General features: G+C 39.0%; 1 protein-coding gene across 1 annotated transcript in view; it reads right to left on the reverse strand.

Moving 5' to 3' along the window:
- The window catches only part of LOC137986840 (membrane-bound transcription factor site-1 protease-like), a 38,955-nt gene that overhangs the window by 4,112 nt on the left and 15,191 nt on the right, over positions 1–19,652 (reverse strand). The window contains exons 11-26 of the mRNA XM_068833675.1: positions 14,847–14,914; positions 13,767–13,869; positions 13,326–13,402; positions 13,077–13,151; positions 11,991–12,091; positions 11,807–11,870; positions 11,525–11,621; positions 10,865–10,912; positions 10,062–10,106; positions 7,492–7,629; positions 6,368–6,444; positions 4,634–4,729; positions 3,052–3,167; positions 2,009–2,293; positions 744–962; positions 276–398 (exon numbers count right to left, since the gene is read on the reverse strand). Coding sequence (XP_068689776.1) covers positions 276–398; positions 744–962; positions 2,009–2,293; positions 3,052–3,167; positions 4,634–4,729; positions 6,368–6,444; positions 7,492–7,629; positions 10,062–10,106; positions 10,865–10,912; positions 11,525–11,621; positions 11,807–11,870; positions 11,991–12,091; positions 13,077–13,151; positions 13,326–13,402; positions 13,767–13,869; positions 14,847–14,914 — 1,732 coding nt within the window. The remainder of the gene's footprint in view (positions 1–275; positions 399–743; positions 963–2,008; positions 2,294–3,051; positions 3,168–4,633; positions 4,730–6,367; positions 6,445–7,491; positions 7,630–10,061; positions 10,107–10,864; positions 10,913–11,524; positions 11,622–11,806; positions 11,871–11,990; positions 12,092–13,076; positions 13,152–13,325; positions 13,403–13,766; positions 13,870–14,846; positions 14,915–19,652) is intronic.

Below are 19,652 nucleotides of genomic sequence, written 5' to 3' on the forward strand. Positions count from 1 at the left end.
ATTTCTGTTTTTTCTCACACGGAGTTGAAACAATGCAGAGAATTTTGGGTCCATGTGCTTAACGGGGACACCATGGGACACGTCATTTAATTTCGACCTGTTTGCGGTCTGAACAGGCTCCCATGATACATCGAAAATTGCACAATAAGTGGCGGAAACCTACAAGATGTTTTCTTGTCTATTTCGAACAAAGTTTGTGCATATAACTACAATACATTTATTTCAATTGTGAGGCTCAGGCGTCCAGCAGTGAGACGACGCCATGCGCTGCTTACCATCCATTCTCTCAGGAACTGATTCAGGAGGCTTTGGTGGTCCGCGGTTCAAGTCTTTGAGGACCGGAGACATGAGCTGATTTGATGTGAAATCAAGAAGCAAGTCCAATAACCAGAAACAATCTGGGGATAGAATAGGGATAATTTCATACCAATTTGATTCAAACCTCTTCCAAAATATCGCGCAAGGTTTCGATACCTCGCGTGTCTCATGGGAGCCGCCATTTTGGATACTGCGTCATCAAATCCAAAAGGACGGCCTCACAGAAATTTAAAACGATGACGGGAGATAATCATCATTCCACTGATGATGGCGATGAAGCAATGTAACACTGAGAAAGAAGATGTGCAGGTTACTTGCCAAAGTATGAGGGGACAACTGAAATGGAAATGAGAGTTTCCTCTGGGAATCGAACCAACGACCTCGGTTACTATTCCCGCGGAGACTTTTAATAACTAAACAATTACCTTTTTCCATATGCGCATTATCGAGACAATTGGAATCACCGTATAAAACAATCCTGCCGCTTTCTGGGCCCGGGATCTGATAAAGCCCAAGTACTGCCACGTCTTCTTCGGTCTTAGTCTCTCCCGTCACAACCTCGTTTCCCTGATGATTAAGCTTTTGTTTAATGACCACGCCGTCAGATGGAAACAAGGCTATGCTTGTACCGGATGAATACAACACTAAAAAGGGGAGGAGAGAAAATCAATAACCACCTTAAAAGAATTTTTCAAGGAACCTCAATTTTTTATACCGTAGTATTTTAAGCTTGAAGCTCGCGGAGCCGTGTTTTGATGATAACATTAAATAAACCAAACATCACTGCAACGCAACCACAAGACGACTTCTAGTTGCCTATTTACAAAGAGCGAAGGAGTTTAATTCGGGACCACAGAAATTTGAATCAATAAGCCAGTTCGGAGTTTCAAAAAACGAATGTGCGCGTCGGGATAAAAACAAGGATATACTTGTCTTTTTTGTTATGGTAAATAGCTGCAAGAATTTGCATTAGAAATATCTTTCTTTCTTTGTTTATTACATGATTGCTTTTATACCGAAGTGTGCACGTTTTGCAAACTCTGGACTCACTTATTGATGGCCACGACGGGATTTTAAGCCGGAAACTAGAGCCCCATATAATGGGTAGCCTGTGTCACAGACAAGCTTAATTTCTGACCTAGCCACTTTAAAAAAGGTTGAAAAGAAAAATCAACGAGATTTTGTTGTCAAAACACGCTGAATGGTTCAACAAACAGTCCGAACCCGAATTTTCTCTCAAAAGCCGTGAACAAAATGTTCGTAACAAGGGACCTATTTACGAAAGCATTTTATTTAAAATATGGTAACCACCCTTATGGTCACTCGAGATGTTTTCAAAGTTCTCAAATCGCACTCGCGTATACCCTCCCACGGAGAGACTCTTAGGGCTTCGTCGCGCGTTCTTCCTCTCGTGGGGGAGGAACGCGTGCAAAAGGCCATTTTCGAAATATCAATATTCAGCTTGATAGTGAGGCAGGAAGGACAAAAAAAAAATAGAAACAAGATGCAATGAATGTTAAAGATAATAGCATATCATCAACTTTCCTTTGTCTTTGTCCTCTAAACCTCTCTTGTAAGCTGATTTTTAATATATCGAAAGAGGCCTATTTTGAAAACTTTCAACTTTCACTCGTGCCCATAAATCACGAAATCCACTCAACGAAAGAAAGGCGAGTTTAAAAAAAGTTACCTTTGTTTTCTCCAATATCAAATTCCCCTTCGTACACTTGATCGCTAAAAGCCATGTTCCAGTGGGACAGAAGACTGTTAATAGCAGGTATATTCACTCCACCAGTATCAGGCATCCACCACTGTCTCGTGTTTTCATCGTAAAATTTAATCTTTCTCATAACTGGTACATTAAACCAGTCTGCAACTACAATCACTGATAGACCTTTATTCTCCACATCGTCCTTCAATTTGGTTATTTCCTCAGCAAAGTATTCTTCTTCACTGTCAACCAAAAGGAGTGTGCCTAGAAAAAATGGAACGAAATGATTCAGCTGAAGAATGTGAAATTGAAGTAAACTGAACGCAGACTTTCGTAAACGGTCGTTGCCATTTGAAACGGTTGGTGCCATTTCTCAGAACGGTCGTTGCCATTTGAAACGGTCGATGCCATTTTTTAGCTCTGAATTACACTCATTAGGTCTAAGAACTCAAAAGGTTGCGGATACTGGGGGTTGTGTCTCGCTGGTCATATGAGTTAGGGTTCGGGTTAGGGTTAGGGCGAAGAATCCTAAAAACAAATCGGTACGAGCGCTTTCTGACTGGAAATAGAGAATGAAAGATTCTCTGCTGCATGCTCACGTTGTCGTCAAAACCTAAAATTTGGTGATTTAACGTCGTCGTTAAGCAGAGAACCGCAAAAATACGAGCTAAAACACGTGCCCTACGTGCAGCACGATTTATGCTGTTTTAATCAACGACATCAATGTTTTGTGGCGTTTTCGTCGACGTCGTCGCTGCAGATCTTAAACTCTCTAACGTTGTAACCGTTGACGAACGTTATTGTTTCAAATTTCACAGAATGCGCAGAAGAGCCGGAAGTCGGTGATCCACGGACTTCCCGCCTTGGGTGTGGCTAGAGTCCGTGCTCTTGTCGCTAACAAAAAGAAAAGCGAACTCTGGGGACGAGAATGCATTTCGCTGGGATAACCGTTCATGTCCGCTGTTCCACCAGATGACTGTAATATATGCGTCATGAAATTAATAAAATTAGAGATCACTTACTGTATTTTGAAGCGTCAAAACACGTGAAAGGAGAGCCTAGGACTTCAACAAAATAGCCAGAATTTCTCAGATGCATATACATATCTCTGAAGTTAGTGTGAATATGATCGCCATTCCTATAACAGAAAATACCAAAATGTATCAGGCGCGCACTTTGCACGTGCGAACCAGTTTATTTAAAGGCTTATTCCAGCTTGTGAACAAAAGAGCATTGAAGGAGATAATCATCGACACCACCGCGTCGAAGATACACTACAATATTAGGATCTTAAGCACGGGCGTTTTTGAGACGCGGACGGCAACCGGAAGAGAACATTTCGCATGCCAGGACAGTGGCGTCTCCCAGAAATTTTACACTAATCATCTCAAATAGAGAGACGATACTTGGTAACGTAAATGTGGTTTTGTGAAGACAAGTTAAAAGGAAACAAATCTCGCTTCCGGATGCCGTGCGCGTCTCAAAAATGCATAAATTAGTTTATTACGAACTCACAAAATGTCTTAACAGCTCAACTGATAGAGCACTGCACCAGTACCGGAGATGGCATGTTACATTGTTTTCTTTTTTTAACAATAATTTATACTCACTCTTTACCCCTACACCCTTACACCCAAGCAAAAAAAGCACTACGCCACACTTAATTACAATTCACTTCACTTCACTTTACATTAGCACAGCAACAATAAGTCTAAGAGACAGCATAGGTTTGAATTCCGTCTTCGCCTTTCCTTAAGGCCTGGCCAAACGCTCGCAACATTGTTGCATGATTTTGCGACATGTGTTGAATGGACTGGCCAAACGCACGCAACATATCGCAACAGGGTGGCCAAACGTACGCAACATGTTGAGCCCAACAATGTTGTCAGATGTTCGTTGAAATGTTGCGAGCGTTTGGCCAGGCCTTTACTCTATATAAGGCCTAGTTTATACGTCGCGCTATCGTCGAATTTAATTCCAGCTCCTACTTTAAAATAAATTCGACGATAAAGCGACGTCTAAAACGAGTTCAATTCGTCTGTTAAATTAAATTCGTCCTAGACGCTTTATCCGTCTTAAGAAGACAGATAAAATATCTTTAACGCGTCATCAGTTTATCCGTCGCACCAGCGTCGCGTCGAATGAAAAGCATACATTATTTCCGTACAGTATTAATTTTTACCTTTGACCAGGTATATTGCATTCTGGCGGAAAAATAAATTCGATCATAATTCGACCCATTAATTTCGACGCGTAAAACCATGGTACAATTAACGTCGACGGAAGGACGAATTTAATTGGAATTAAATTCGTCTGAATTAAATTTGACGTTAGCGTAACGTATAAACTAGGCCTAACGCTAAAGTAACGTTCAAAACTGCGAAGATCTTCAAGCTCAAAATGTTTTAATTCGCAGTTCAATACAGTCATATATATGTAGTCTTTAACACAAATTATCTTGGGTCGGCAGAAATTCGAATTTGATTCGGCTTGTACGTAGTACTACGTCTAAAACGGGGCGGCCTTCTATACAAGAAACGCACTGCGAAACTTGTGTTATAGATGCGAGAGAATATTTTCGTCTTAAAGCATTCATGTGCTTACCAATCCAATGGATCGTTTCTCATTTTTAAATTGTCTCGTGGAAAATATCCTGATGGGTAGCGAAGATTGTGGTACTGATCCCAAAGCAAGCGTTTGCTGAGGAAAAAAATCATCATATTAAGAAAACAGCCGAGAATAAACTACTACGTGCTTCAGATTTTACATTGACAAAATAAAGAATAACCAAGTTACGGTATTTTAGTCAAATGACGTTCCCAAGACCTGAGAAACAGGAAAATCCACGAACTTACCTACATAAAAATAGTTTAATGGCCTAGCCCTCGGAAGTCTCTAGGAGCGAGTTTCAATCGAGTGTCGTAAAACCAAAATTAAAGTAATTACTTTTACCAATCAAAAAGGACGGAGACAATCCAGTAAACCAATCAAAAATCGAAGTAATCGCACAAAGCCGACACAAAGCGCGGGAAAATGTGCACGCGCGAGCCACGATTGGCTTTGGTTTCACTTCTGATTGGTTGAAAAAATGGCGCGAGAACTTTGAACCAATCACTGAGTCAAGTAACGCAAAACCAAAGCAATTCGCTAATTACTTTCGCCACACAATTGAAAACCACTCTAAGCACGAAGACGAATTTTTAAAGGAGTGATACCTTTGGCAAGTGAGGATGAATTGTCAATCAACCGTGGGCACATACAAAGCAAGTTGTAATAATTTGTGCAACAAGAAAGATAAATGCGCCCGTAACATGTTGTAACATTCTCTTGTTCTTGTTTTAAAATCCCCAGTCACTTTTGTTTCCCGGGAAATGTATCTGAAGGGTTTCGCTTCTTGCTGATTGCCACCTTGGGTTATTAGAATAAAATCGATCACAAACAAGGCCTGAAGCCACCAGTTTTTCATTGCTTTTTTTGAGTTTCGTGTTTTAAAGCTCAGTTTTCGAGCATCCTAACTAGTAATAGGAAAAGTCAATTAAGATCCAATGCCGAAGGAAGCGATTTTTCCGAGTACACCCTAAGTCACCATCGACAAAATACATCTCTACAGTGTGTCCAGCTGTATCTTGTTCCTAAATTCCAAAAACGATGTCACCACAAGAAAACGATAGGGAGCTTACGCAAGGACGACGACGACGGCTACGAAAACGCCACAAAACAATGAGTTCAATGAGCAAAAACAAAAGCTCTGCACGCCCTGCACGTGCGTTTTGCATTTTTGGTACATTTCTTTGCCGTCCTCGACCTGACAATGACGTGAATGGTCCACTTCCGAGTTGCTGTTTGTCTCGGTTTCGAAGTGAGTCTTGGTGCTCAACTATTGTAAGGGAAATGAGTTTGATTTGCATAAGAATACGCAACTCATTTCCATTTGAATGGTTGTGCACCAGAACTCGCTTTGAAACTGAGGCATGCAGCAACTCGGAAATGGGCTACTGACCAAAGTTGAGGTTATGTAGAGGACGTGAGAACCTGACGGAACATTTTAATTTTTTTCCCAAACAACTACGTCGTTCACGCCAATTTTATTCCTGTAATGTTGATACACACTTTCCATTCCGAACGACTTGGGGTTATAACGAAATTAATACAATAACGGGAAATGATATTTTTAGAGTACGTTCTCCTTGGCGAAGACGTCGTCCTTGCGTAAGTCCCCTAATAGTGCTGGCAAGTCGTCAGGTATTCAACAATAATCCACTCCCTGTTCGGTCAGAAGCTAAGCCCACATTTTTACTTAAATATGATTTATTATTATTATTTTCATAAATCACAAACCTCCGAGGTGGAGTGGGAATGACTTTGACCCTAACGGGAAGCTTGATGGTGGACTTCCGCGGCTCTATATCAGAATCCTGCATTGAAAAAAGATCAAAACACATAAGCGGATTGATAGAAAAAAAGTGTTAACCAAAATGAGGACAAGAAAGACGACTAGTAGTGCCTTCTAAGTCAATCGAGTCACGCTCCCCTCGGCTTGCTTGTGTGACTAAACCGGGCCGCTACTGCTAGCTAGCAGTCTAAGGATAACAGTACAACAGTGTTACGCACTTTCTGGAGGGAAGAGTTTTTTGGCCAACATGGGTGTAAAACTGAGCTAACCTTAACAATAAGGGAGTTAAAGCACGAGAGCGGTTAGGGCAACACCGCAAATTATTGGTTTAACGAGGAAAACTAATCGCATTATAGAACACTTAGTTCTCGTAGTCCTTTTAACAAGAAAGTGAAACAGCCCCATTAAAGGTTTTGAAGACAACGTGACCATAAATGTGCAACATCAAATCCTTTATTCTCTAACTTTGTTTGAAGACCCTTTTGCCCAATCCACTTGTAGGATACTTCCCCCGTGTTAAGAGTGGACAAAGTAAACGAAACAAAAACCAAAAGAAAAGCGAAGGCCCATGTATTCGTTGTCGTTGGTTTAACTGCCAAATGATGGAAACACAGCAGACAGATGAGACCTCAACTAATAATTAGCCATTCTAAACGAGCATAGAACAGGGAGCAAATGGTTGAAAATCAACTGGGTTCGATTACCCAAAAAGGTGACGCTTTCCACCTTAAAAACACTTCCTTCTAGGATTAGCCAGGTTATGAAATTCGAACATGACTGGACAAATGGGGAGTCAACGGAGGGCTTCGAAGAAACGTCACTGTACCAGGCAAAAAGCTTTCGATACTCTTTCCGGCGACAGGCCTATTCTTTCCTTAGAAGTATCCTCCTTCTGGGAATGGATAATTGCAAGGGTGCCATTTCGCATTTTTAAACGTGTATCAGGGTTTAAATTTGAAAGGCAAACGTAATAACATCGGGTACTATACCCTTTCAGACGACAGGATTAACCGTTCCCCCTCCCCTGTTTGTAAGGAATGTGACAAATTCTGCATTTGTTGTAACATACCTGTGGTGGTGACACCACAGTCAGCGAAACGTGACCTTGTGCAATGCCTTCCCAGGATGCTGCTTTTTCAGTTGGTGTGATGACCACAGCCAGGTAACCAGACCACGGCCAGAGAACAGAAGAATACGAGAAACCAACCTAAACAAGATAGCACACTTTCTGGTGAAACAAAGTCAAAGTGACTGCACTGAGTAGGGGCCGCGGAGGACGTCAACAAACTTCAAACAAACTAAAAAAGTAAACTAAATTAAACTGATTAGAGTGTAATGTGAAGTGCTAAGTTTCTATCCCATATGAACCATGTGAGCGTTTGGCCTACGAATGCAAATGGCCCCACACAAGGACAGAGAAAAACTCTGACCAGGGTGGGAATTAAACTAAATTGCTTCCCTTTGCCAGGCCTGCATCTAAAAAAAAAGCCAATTATGTACAGAATGAAATGCAAGTATGTTATTAGATGCACGCCCAATTTTGACATCTAATTAACAAATTGATGTCAGTTTTTCATTTTGTCTAAGTAGCTGTGGATCCAAGAGGCGATAGCCGAGTGGACCCGCAGACTACTTTGACAATGTTATGACGAAATTCATTGTCAATAACAGGACAGACGCATGAAAAACTGACATCAATTCGTTTTTTACAATAACAAAAAGGCAGAGGGGTGAAAGTTAAGTCAAAACACGAGAAGAACGTGAGACAAAAAAACGAGAAACTTCAATTTTATTCAATCTCACACGAGCAATATCGCGTCAACATCGCAAAAATTATAAATTTATGTGTCTGTCCGCTTATTGACAATAAAAATTAGCCAATGAGCGCGCGATAATTTTGCAGTCATTGTAAAACATGAAGTGTGTCTTTAAGTTTAAGCCTTTGCTTCTTATTTCCAACAATAAGGTATTAAAGGGTAAAGGTTAGACACGAGCGAGTTGAAGTTGGGAAGAAGAGCAATGGGACACTTTGTGACGCTTATTGAAATCTGCGTGCATCTAATGACTTGCAATAGGGCGTTTTCACATGACGTCACGGCGGCCATGTTGGTGTTCCAAAAAAAGAAAAGGAATGACGGCCATGATGGTGTACCAAATTAATCCTCCGGGAATTGATCTCTATTTTTATGCAAATACTTTCTTTTGTTTCAGTAATCCAATATGGCTACTGGTCACGTGAGTGAAACGCTCTATTCTGGACATACATGTATCTGATTGACCGAGCAAAAGTGATAGTGATAGCTGATTAAAGAGGAAGGGATCAATGCAAGAAGTAATCAGCAATCACGTAATCACGTAATCTCTGTCATTGTAAATATATTAATTAACTATTAATCTTTGCTTCAGCCAACTCGATTAGCTTTGCTAAATTTGGGTGGACAAACTTTTCATTGTAACTAGTAAGGTATGTAATAAACATTGTTGTTGTTGTTGTTTTTGTTGAAGCTGTAAATTCCATCCAAAAATATATTTATTTTGAGACAAATGATAACAATTCGTCGACATTTAAGAGTTAGCAGCGAAACAAACGTCACTGAATACTGAGAAGTGCCATTTTGGCATTAGTAATCAGCCCTTGGGCATTATTTGACAATGAATCACCGAAGGTGAGGTGAATATCAGTGAATAAAAACTGTGACGAAGTCATGGTTTTTATTCACCAATGTTATATACCTAGCCTTTCACTGAACAAAATGAGCACTGTGATTGGTTGATTCTTGGTCACCTGCCCCTGATCAAATTCATAATTATGTATCCCAACCGGGATACAATTCCGCGATTGTTGACGGAAAAGTCAAAATATACAACAAAGCATTTAATGTCTGGTCCCTCGGGAAACTAGTTAGTTTTGTTTTCCCTCGAGTCCTGATGTTTCCCGAGACGAACATCAGGACTCTCGGGAAAACAAAACTGTTCCCCCTCGGGACCATACATTAAGTGTACAATATTCACCGAGCCTGGGGTGAATAATTGTTTCAGTATAATTACATAGGTGATTCTTTGAAAAATATGCATTCTCTTTAAAACAATTATTAATTTCTTTAACTGTCATCTCGACAAAACGGCTTGTGGCCATTTTGAAAAACCGCTTCTAAAGGTTATTATCGCCTAATAATCACCTCAAGAGTAACCAATCACTGCAGAAAATTTCCATTATACTAAAGTAGAATAATTAGCCAATCAGTGCTCATTAAAATAACTGATGGTCAACATGATCATAATTATTTAAATTTTAAAATGTTTTTACACTAAGTGTTTAACAAGATATCTATTTAATTATTACAACTGCTTGACCTAACGTTTGTATGTGTGTTTCGTCTTTGGAATACAACAAAAATAAGCCAAGATAGCGACACACAAAACATGTTGCTCTATGCAGCTAAGCAAGCAAATAAGGCAATCAACTGTGCCCCTTTTTCTGTCAAACATTAAGCTGCAAAGCAGAATTACTGCACACCCATAGATGTGAAACAAAGTTAAGACGTTAATCATCAGTTTATTTTCAGTCATTTTCAAGTTGTTTACATGTACATATCGTGCAAAACAGTAGTTAAAAAGTCAACCAAAGCAACATCTAACCTGGATATAATCTCCATTCTGTGGTAAATATGGGTGCCATGTCGGCTGTTGAAAGAAAGACAACACAAACAAACAAATGAATAAATGATTGAAATGAGGAAAATTAATGTTAAATGTAAACTTGGTACCACAATACAGGCAGTTATCTCAAAGGCCAAAGTTCAATCACAGTTTTTTTTTCCAATGAAGGGGGTCAGTGCCAAGTGCTCCAATACACAGATTAACTTGGAAGCATCATAGTGAATGAATTATTATTATATAGATACTGATGAAATATCAGAATTTTTCCTTTTACTTAAAAATCATATCTTCACCGCACACAGTGAACATACAATGTATCATTTCTATTTTTCACATGTGAGAATAATATGTGTCGTCATGGTAACAAACACGATTAGCCACTAAAACGCATGCTTCATCTTCATTGTATTTTTTTGCTTTAATATAATTCTTCTCTACAACATTAACATTTTTATTGCAAAATTTTACATTACCGTGATTTGTTTTTCATAGCTTTCATATCTTGTTTCATGTTGCACGTTTTTCATCATTTCGAAAATGAGTAAAACGAGTTATTTTAAATCTAGACATTTCATCAATATCTTTTTAATAAACAGAACATTACAACATGTACATGGCCGCTTGGGGATAGAAATTTTATCTTTGAATGCTGAAAGTATCTCTCAACAGTGAGCGAAGCAGCCATGTACATGTAATACATGTATCCTACATTTCTAGCAGACAACAAGCATTCTGCCAACATACCCTGGAATGATAATGGAAAGCAAACAGCCATTCCTTACCTGGCCCTCAATATGTCCAGTTACTCCCATCCCATTAAGAATTGTGATCTTTTAACAAAAAAATTAATAGAAGACAAAAATAATTTTAAAGTTGGAACCTTGACCATTGCATATAAGTGTGTCCCAACAGCAGACTAAAAGGGTATGCATAATGCAGCTACACGGAGAAACAAAATCATCAAACATTTAAAAAAAAAAAACTATTCCAAGTTTATTGAGGCCTTTAATTGCATTACCAAAATATGGCAAAACAGCAAGCTCATGGGACCCTCACTATGCAAGCTCTTTAACTGCTCTATACATAACTATAAAATGACACTTACACAAGTCCACTACCAACAGTCTGAGCAAGAAGGACAGCTACTAGTGTTGGTGGGAGACTAAATGGCATTGGTTGGTGTGTGGGTCATGGACATTGTATGAACAGCAAGTTTTTCTTTCTAAGGTGTCAAGTCAGACACTTTTTACAGGTAGTAGTGTCTGCCATCCAATAGCCATTCATATGTTGCTTGGAATAGTGCAATAATCTCCTCTAGTAAAGGCACCGGTAGGGTTACGACATTATCTTCCACCCACTAGGCACAACTCATGATGCACAGGCCACAACTTTGCCCAGCACAAGTCAAACTCTTTAATGTTTAATTAAAACAAAGGACTTACATTTACAATAGTTGGCATTCCACCATAGTACATTGGCTGCGTACAGTACGGCCACATGTAAGGACACTCTGTTAAATCTATGTAAGCAGGACTTAAACTATAAAGTAATTAAAAACAAAAAGGGGTTATTGTTGTTTAGTTATATCTATGATGTACCGCTGTAGTTCACAAATGACAAGGTACTCCCCCAATATTTTAACTAATAACAATGCATTAAAATATTTCTCCCAAAAAAGGAAATGCCAAAGTAAAGTTACACGCATAAAAAAAACATTTTATTACCTCGCTTGAGGCTTGTAGTTACTTAGGATTTGGTATGCTTTGATGAGATCAAGCTTTCCATGGCCTGGAAAAATAAACGAATGCGCCAATAAACATGTGTTACTTGAGAATGTTCCTATTATCTAGTTGAAGATAAGTTCACAGTAAAAAATGACAACATACTTCTATTGTACTATACATGCACCTTGTTCAAAGATGTTGAACCCAGGAAGTCGTCTAGCTGAAGCCATCAGAGCTTGTTTGACACTAGCAGGGTTAACAGCATTGCCTCGATGCTGCACAGCACTGGTTACAACAAAAGACAATGCAGATTTAAATCTCCTTACTGTGCCTTTTAGTACAATGTACATACTTGGTACATGTAATACTACTGACTCTGAACTTCACATTTTAACCAATGGTTAAAAACCCTTTTTTTTACTGGCACAGATCTTGCTTTAAAAAAACAGAAACTGACAATTGAAAATGGTTAATCCAACTGTGACCCAGTCTTGTTACTGTGATTGACAACAACACTAGTGTAAAACAAAAAAAGGCGATCGGAATGAGAAGTTTCAGGTCTGCAAGATCATGGAAGGTGCAATAACACTACTTTATAGAATGACCTCTTCAAGACATTCAACTCATTCATTTACATAATTTTGGTTTGGAGAATTTTTGAGTGGTAAACAACAATTCGGTTGCCAACCCATTGTTCAAAATTAAAGCAAAATCCAGTTAGAAGTTTGTGACAAGATATGAAAATTTTAGTTGCAAGTTTCATTGGAATCCTGGGTCAATTCACTGCATTGTGTTACCACCAGTAGAACAAAACAAAATACAAGCCCGCATGTTGTGCATGTAACATTGCAGCTAAACCACAATTCAATTTTGCCCCACACAGTATCTTCAGATTGAAACAAAATTACCTTCCATTCCTTTACTTACTTGAGCGAAAGTTGCAGCAAAGTCGTAATCACTAATCCTTTTATTTTGTAAGAGCAAAAGTGAAAGCAAGTTGCAAATTTTAGGCTCCAGATACATGTATATTAGTCACCAAGGGAAAAAATTCTATCAACATGCAACTGACTGTGCAGGTTGCAATTTCGAGCCCTGCAACCAGTTGACTGGGCTGAGCATCAGGTTAAAAAGTTGGAGTTAGGGTCCAAAAAGTGGCCAGGGCAACACAGTTACATTGTACGCTAAAATTAATTAGGAAAAAATTCTGTCTTGCAATGATATCTTCAATAAATTATTGGCTATATTTCCTGTACCAGGAACTAATGTTTACCTGAGCAGCAGCGACACTGCACCAGCAACGACAGGCGATGCAACACTGGTACCAGATAATGAGCGACAGCCACCCCTGGTAAGTATAACATTACAAAGTGCACTTTAAAACTTGAACTACAATAAGAATGCTACAAGAAATTTATGAGAACTACATCAACTGTACAAATTCTTGCATTTCCTTCTACCCACAAACCCCCAGCCCCTCCCCTGTTTTGTTTCTCTCGTCTTCAACTTATCACATACGTACCTAAGGCTTGATCCACGCACTCCAGAACCATAAGTGACAATATCTGGTTTTACACGTCCATATCCACCTGGAAGTTCCTGGTGACAACAACACAGGAGCATGAATCATTTAACCCTTTAACTCCCAATAGTGCCACTTAGAGATTTTACTCTGTCTAACGCCAGACGATTTTACTCGTCAGTGGGGAACCCCACGGGGCTGAAAGGGTTAACAACAGCTGGATTCACTCGAAAACTATGTGCCCATTAACCCTTTAACTCCCAATAGTGCCACTTATAGATTTTACTCTGTCTAACGCCAGGCGATTTTACTCGTCAATGGGGAACCCAACAGGGCTGAAAGGGTTAAGATTTCATTTAAATGTAAGCATGCAAAATAATTAGCTTAACATGATTAATAATACGTATAATAATTGGAAAGTTCATCTAGATTCTATCTTACCCATGTTGTCATTCCTCTGGAGGAAAACCTGGCAATGTGGTCCTCAAAATTTATTCCTCCCACACCAATGACATCCATCTGATCTGCAGGATTATTCAGAGTTCTAAAATACATAAATGTATTATAAGTAAATGAATTGTATCCTGCTGCCTTGTTCAGGGACCATTTCTCCAAACACAATTTGGTAAGTTTAATTTTTTTCAAGACATGTACATGTACAGCAAGAAAAGGGGAAGTTGTGCCATAATTTCATCCTTGCAAACAAAGGAAAAATCATACCACACAAAATGGGCCAAGAATTAATAGATACTATTCACACTGACATCATCAAATTCAAAATTAATAAAAATAATTATTGTGACGCCTTCTGGATTTTTATTCATACAAGGTTGAAGATGACCTAGAAATAAATCTTTTTACAAGTTGCCGGTTCCATGACGTTTTTGTTTTTGAAAACAAAGTACAGCATTTTGAATTTTTGACTTGTCACTTTGCACTTTGCACTTTGCATGACACCAGATTATGAAATCTGTTTTGATTGAAAAAAGTCTTTCACTATGATTCTCTACAGTTTAAACGTTTCAAGAATATTAGGAGATGTTTTAAATGTACTCGTGAGTACTGTCCTGCAAGTTAAAAGACTGGGTAGTAAGCCCCTTTAAGGCAATGGGAACTCCAGATGTTTTTGTTGATTTCTGGTCGCCATCTAAAGTTGGGTGACAAGTTTCGGGAAAAAAACTCAAACAATGTACCACACAGACCTCTGACTTGGTGGGGTTTTTTATGCATTGGTTGTCTACAACATTTCACGGTCTTGGCCTATTTTTATTGTACGGCTTCAATTTTTTTTTTTTTTGTTTAAATGGGATGACAGTGAAAACCATCCTTACATAATCTAAAGGGTACAGTGATTGGTTTGCAGACATGATGTTCTTGGTTGTCTGTTAGGTGCTCAAGCCTTAGTGGTAGTGGCTAGGAAGATGGTGAAAAATGTTTCACTAGCCAGGTTGCAGGTCAAACTAATGTATACACATACACATGTACAGTGCGGTGATAACAATTGGGTGTTTATTTTCTTACCCATAGAGTGGTCCATCATTTCCAATGGCTGACACCATCACTACCCCATTCGCTGTTAGTTCCCACACCTGAATACAGGAGGATAATGGATATGTCAGCAAAATAACCCAGATTCACAAAAGGATTGTTTAAGTATCCAAGTCACCAATGAAAAGTACATCTCTTCAATCTTTTACCGGGGCTTCATTTGCCATCTGGTTAACCACATGTACTGTACAATTGAAGGGCTGGAAGCAAAAACCTAGGAAGTGACAATGTTCGGCCGATTTTTAGTTTTGCTCAAAACTAGCCAAAATTTTGCAAGTTTAAAACTGGAAATGAACGTAATAACATTGCCCTGGTATTGTTTTTATCCGTTTTGAGCTTTATTTTAGAGAAATAAGATATGGAAAAAATTAATACTATATTGGTTTTGTGTTCGAAAACAATGGAATCAGCGAAGCGACATTAATACATGGCATCTGACAGGATGCGGCGATGCGGATCCGCATAATTCACTGAAATCCGCATCTTCCGCATAATTCCGATATTTTCCGCAAAAAACAGAAGAAATACCTGATATTAGTGATAAAGCAGCTCCTTAACATCCTCAAAAACATAAAAGCCAAAGAAATTGACTGTTTTGAAACGCTTATTTTCCTGAACATTGAAGAAAACACACCATTTCGTTCGCAAGATTAAAGTTCGTAAGAAAGATCGTAAGCAGTTTTCGCGCATTTTTTCGCCAATGAGCCTAGACACTAGTTTTTGTTCCTACAATGCTTTCCATTGGACGAGAAACAGTTACATGTACACTTCAGAAAATGACGTGACTGATAAGAAACTAAGTCAATGATCGAGGGAATGGATCGCGCTCCAAAGGTATTACAATTTTGCTCCAAATTCAAACAAAATTCATGACGAGAAACAAAATAATTTTTTATCGCTTTATTTCTTTTACCAAAAGTTGCGGCAAAATCCCAACTGCTAACCCTCTTATTTCAACGGTGAAAGCTGCTTGCAAATTGGTGACTCCTCCATGTATTTTAATCACAACGGGCAACATTCAGTCACAAATGCGATTGTATTGGTTGCAATTACGATTACGGATTTACCATAAGCATGTAAATATATTGGACGGGCCTAATTATTAGTTTTATAACTTGTTTAAATTTCCGCATAATCAAGGCATGTTTCCGTATAATATGGCCAAAAATTTCCGCGTAATCTTTAATTTTTTTCCGCATCCTATCAGAAGCCATGTTAATAGTATAAGCCAATGCCATTGCCTGCATCGGTGCTACAGTGTAGCTCAACCAAACAATGGGCACAGCGAAAGTACACGACAGGTCAGTCGTTCGAGCTCCCAATCAGACTCGATATTTTTTTCTTCCCACAGAGCTGTTTCTTTTTCTTCTTTTCTTGTTTTTCTCCACGACCTTATCAATCTTTGAGACATTCAAGTTACATGAGATATGCATGAAAAATAAAATCAATGACTCTGATCAGTGGCTCCAACCACCGACCTGTCGTGTACTTCACTGTGCGCATCATTTGGTTGAGCTACCAAGAAACCGAAGATAAGCGCCAGCCTGATGGGCCTTTCTAGGCTCATAACGGAGACTTTACCTTTTTACTGGCACACGCAGTTGTATTAGTTTATGCTATTAAATTTAAATCAAACAATGAAAGGTTAAGTGTCGCTTTGCTGACTCCACTGTTTTCAAACGCAAAGCCGATACTATTCTTGCATAGCTTATTTCTCGAAAATAAAGCTCAAATCGGGTTTTAAAAAAAATACCATGGCAATGTTCCGTAAGTTCACTCCCAGTCAACTTGTACAATTTGGACTAGTTTTGAGCAAAACTCAAACATTGTCACTTTAGCTACTAGGTTTTTGCTTCCAGCCCTTCAATTATTGTAAGAATTTTAGATTTTGACAATTTCAGTCCTACAGGGACAATAAGGAACTTGAGCATGCATGTTTTTTGAGACACGGACGGCAACCAGATGAGGACATTTTCTGTACCAGGACAGTGGCATCTCCCCTATCTTTATACTAATCATCTCTATTGGATAAAATAATTTATACTTAGCAATATAATATAAATGTGGATGGATGAAGAAAAGTTGAAAGGAAAAACAGCTCACTTCTGGTTGCCATCTGCATCTCAAAAATGTGCATGCTTAAGCTCCCTAATATCACTGAACCTACATGTACAATGCACAGCCATACAAAGTTATGTACTGCATTTGAATGGCTTAGTTCCCACGAGAATCTCACACAGGGCTACTGATCTGACACATCCTGAATCAAATTCGAAAAAGAAGTTATAATGTTATAATATAGCTATACAGTACATGTACTTTGGAACCAGCTCTCAAATGAAGCAAAACTTGCCAAGTCTATTGATTGCTTCATTTTGCAAAAAGGCTTATTGGAAAAATTAGTTGGGTCTTGCCAAGATGTATAAAATTATTTATATGTGACTTCACACGGGAAAACGTACACTAACGTTTTAACGTTTAACGGCCGAAAGCGTTAGTTAGCCGTTAGCCATCATCAGTCAGCTGTTAGTAATCCGTTAGTCAACGTTAGACGGTTTCACCAAACCGTTAGACGGTTTCACTGAACCGTTAGACTGTTGCACCAAACCGTTAGTAGTATGGATAAAGCGTTAGTGGTTACCTTGTAACCGTTAGAAAAATTAAGCATTCGTTAGTTCATTTAGCGGTTAGAAGGACCGTAACTGTTACAGTGCTTTTGGATCGGAGCACTCAAATACCACTCGTAATAACTTACTTGTGTCCTTACTCCTGTCTCTTAATTGCGTATAATATTATTCTTTGTCCAGTAACATCAGAAAGAAAACTTGGTTCTAGCCAGCATTATCTTCATAAAAGACAAGTGTGAGAATAAACTGAATAAAAGCTAAACACTTGCCGCGCTTTCTTCCGCCACCCCGGCCCCAGATTGTATTTTCTTTACGAAGCATTGAGATGATTACGAATGTGTTCTACGAACTGCTACCCTAAAAAGTTATATAAAATTATCTTTGAAGAATAACTGACAAAAATAGATCAATCCTGGCAACAAAAGGTGGAGGGCAAAGTTACAAGTCATGTAAACGCTTTAAATAGAAAGAGCGATTGAGTTAATAAGTGCGATAGTGATCTCGCTGCGTGGCTATCGCCTGAACACAAAAATAAATTTTTATCAATCGCAGAGCAGAGCTTGAGTAAAGAAGTCGCTCGTAAAATCATTCCCTGTTTCAGTGCCACAATAATGTTTTCATTGCACCCACTGATTTATTATGAAAAACCAACAAAAGGGATCGCCAGCACAGTATGCAAATAAAATGGTCTCAAGTCCCAGTCCTTTTGTCAAACGAAACATTTCCATGACAACATAACATTGCGAAATATGTTGGAAGTGCGGAGTTTTATAGTTTTAATTCACAACGTGATGGCCGAGATTGAACACAAAGGAGAAGATTTTGAGGAAGTAGGGGAAAAAGTGAAAAAATTTCTGCGAGATAGCTGTGGTTGTACTCTTGGTCCAAAGAACGGTCCATGTTCCGTACAGTTTACCGAAAAAACAGTGTTGTTTAATTTAACAACTGCCTTGAATTGTCGAGTGCTGAGCTTGATCTTGTGATTTTAACCTGTATCCAGGCATTCACCCGAGCAGAGTTCATTGGATGTAAAAGGAGTCCTCGTTGCTCATTTTATTACCAGTCGAAACCAATTTGCAAGGACATATTTTTGTGCTTTTACGGCGTCAGCTACTCTCGATTTCTTCGACTTAAAGAGCATTACGAGAAACACGGTATCTCCCTCCGGCAACACAAGGCGACTCCCAACTGTAGTGAATAAATGTTTTTGTATTTTATGTATTCTAGTTATTTCGTCAAACCCTATGAAGGCCTTTAATTCTGCGTGGCTTACTTCATGAAAACGGGCAGTGCGCTCGGAGGTATTCAAGAGCTTTTGACGGGCATAACTACTTTCCGGTTACCATTAATTCCCATAGATCATCTCCTATGAAAATTAAGAAAAATATCTAATTCATTACGATGATCTAAAACAAAGTAAACGCCAGTGGCTTCCACGAAATCTGGAACTTGAATATTATCGAGCTGGTCATTTCCAGCAAGCTTTTTTCTTCAGGATCGGTGTCATCATTCACACCTTGGCTTGTCACCGTCTTCTTCGCCACTCTTTTAAAGCCATCTGAATCAAAATTGCTATCACTAGTAGCCCCTCTTCTTACAGGAAAACCATAAAAGCTCCCTTTATCCTCCAAATCCTAAAAAAAGTAGCGATATTCCCATCGTTTGATTCGTTACCTCACGCATCAGCCGTTGTTTTCGTCTAATTTGATGTGATCGCGCGATCGAAAGGACGAAAGGCCAGACCTCGTGTCTCTTATCAGCTGTCAAAATGTGCTCACAAGACGACAAATGATTGGTCAATTGTCCTCCTAAATCTCCATAACAACAAAAAAAATTCAGATTCACCAAGGGGGAGTGAGTGGAGGCCTAAGATCAAGCCGCCATGATTGTTTGTTGCCGGTTACGATAATTCAGGGGTCGTCGCGCGCGGCCAGTTACGGCCGGTTTGGATGATTATTTATCGTTCACCGGTTAGGCTTACGCTTCAACTTTAGTTTAGTTTTTCGGATAAATGGCTTCCTACAACAGTTAAAAGCTTTCAGGTATTCTATTCATTAACCGTCTAACGCCTCTATTTATTTACTAGCTGACCATTTTAACGATTTAAGCTGCTTCCGCAGCGCTTGTTAGTCGAACTAACTTAACCGTTAAA

The sequence above is a fragment of the Montipora foliosa genome, chromosome 1, assembly GCF_036669935.1.
Source record: "Montipora foliosa isolate CH-2021 chromosome 1, ASM3666993v2, whole genome shotgun sequence".
In the NCBI taxonomy this organism is placed as follows: domain Eukaryota; kingdom Metazoa; phylum Cnidaria; class Anthozoa; order Scleractinia; family Acroporidae; genus Montipora; species Montipora foliosa.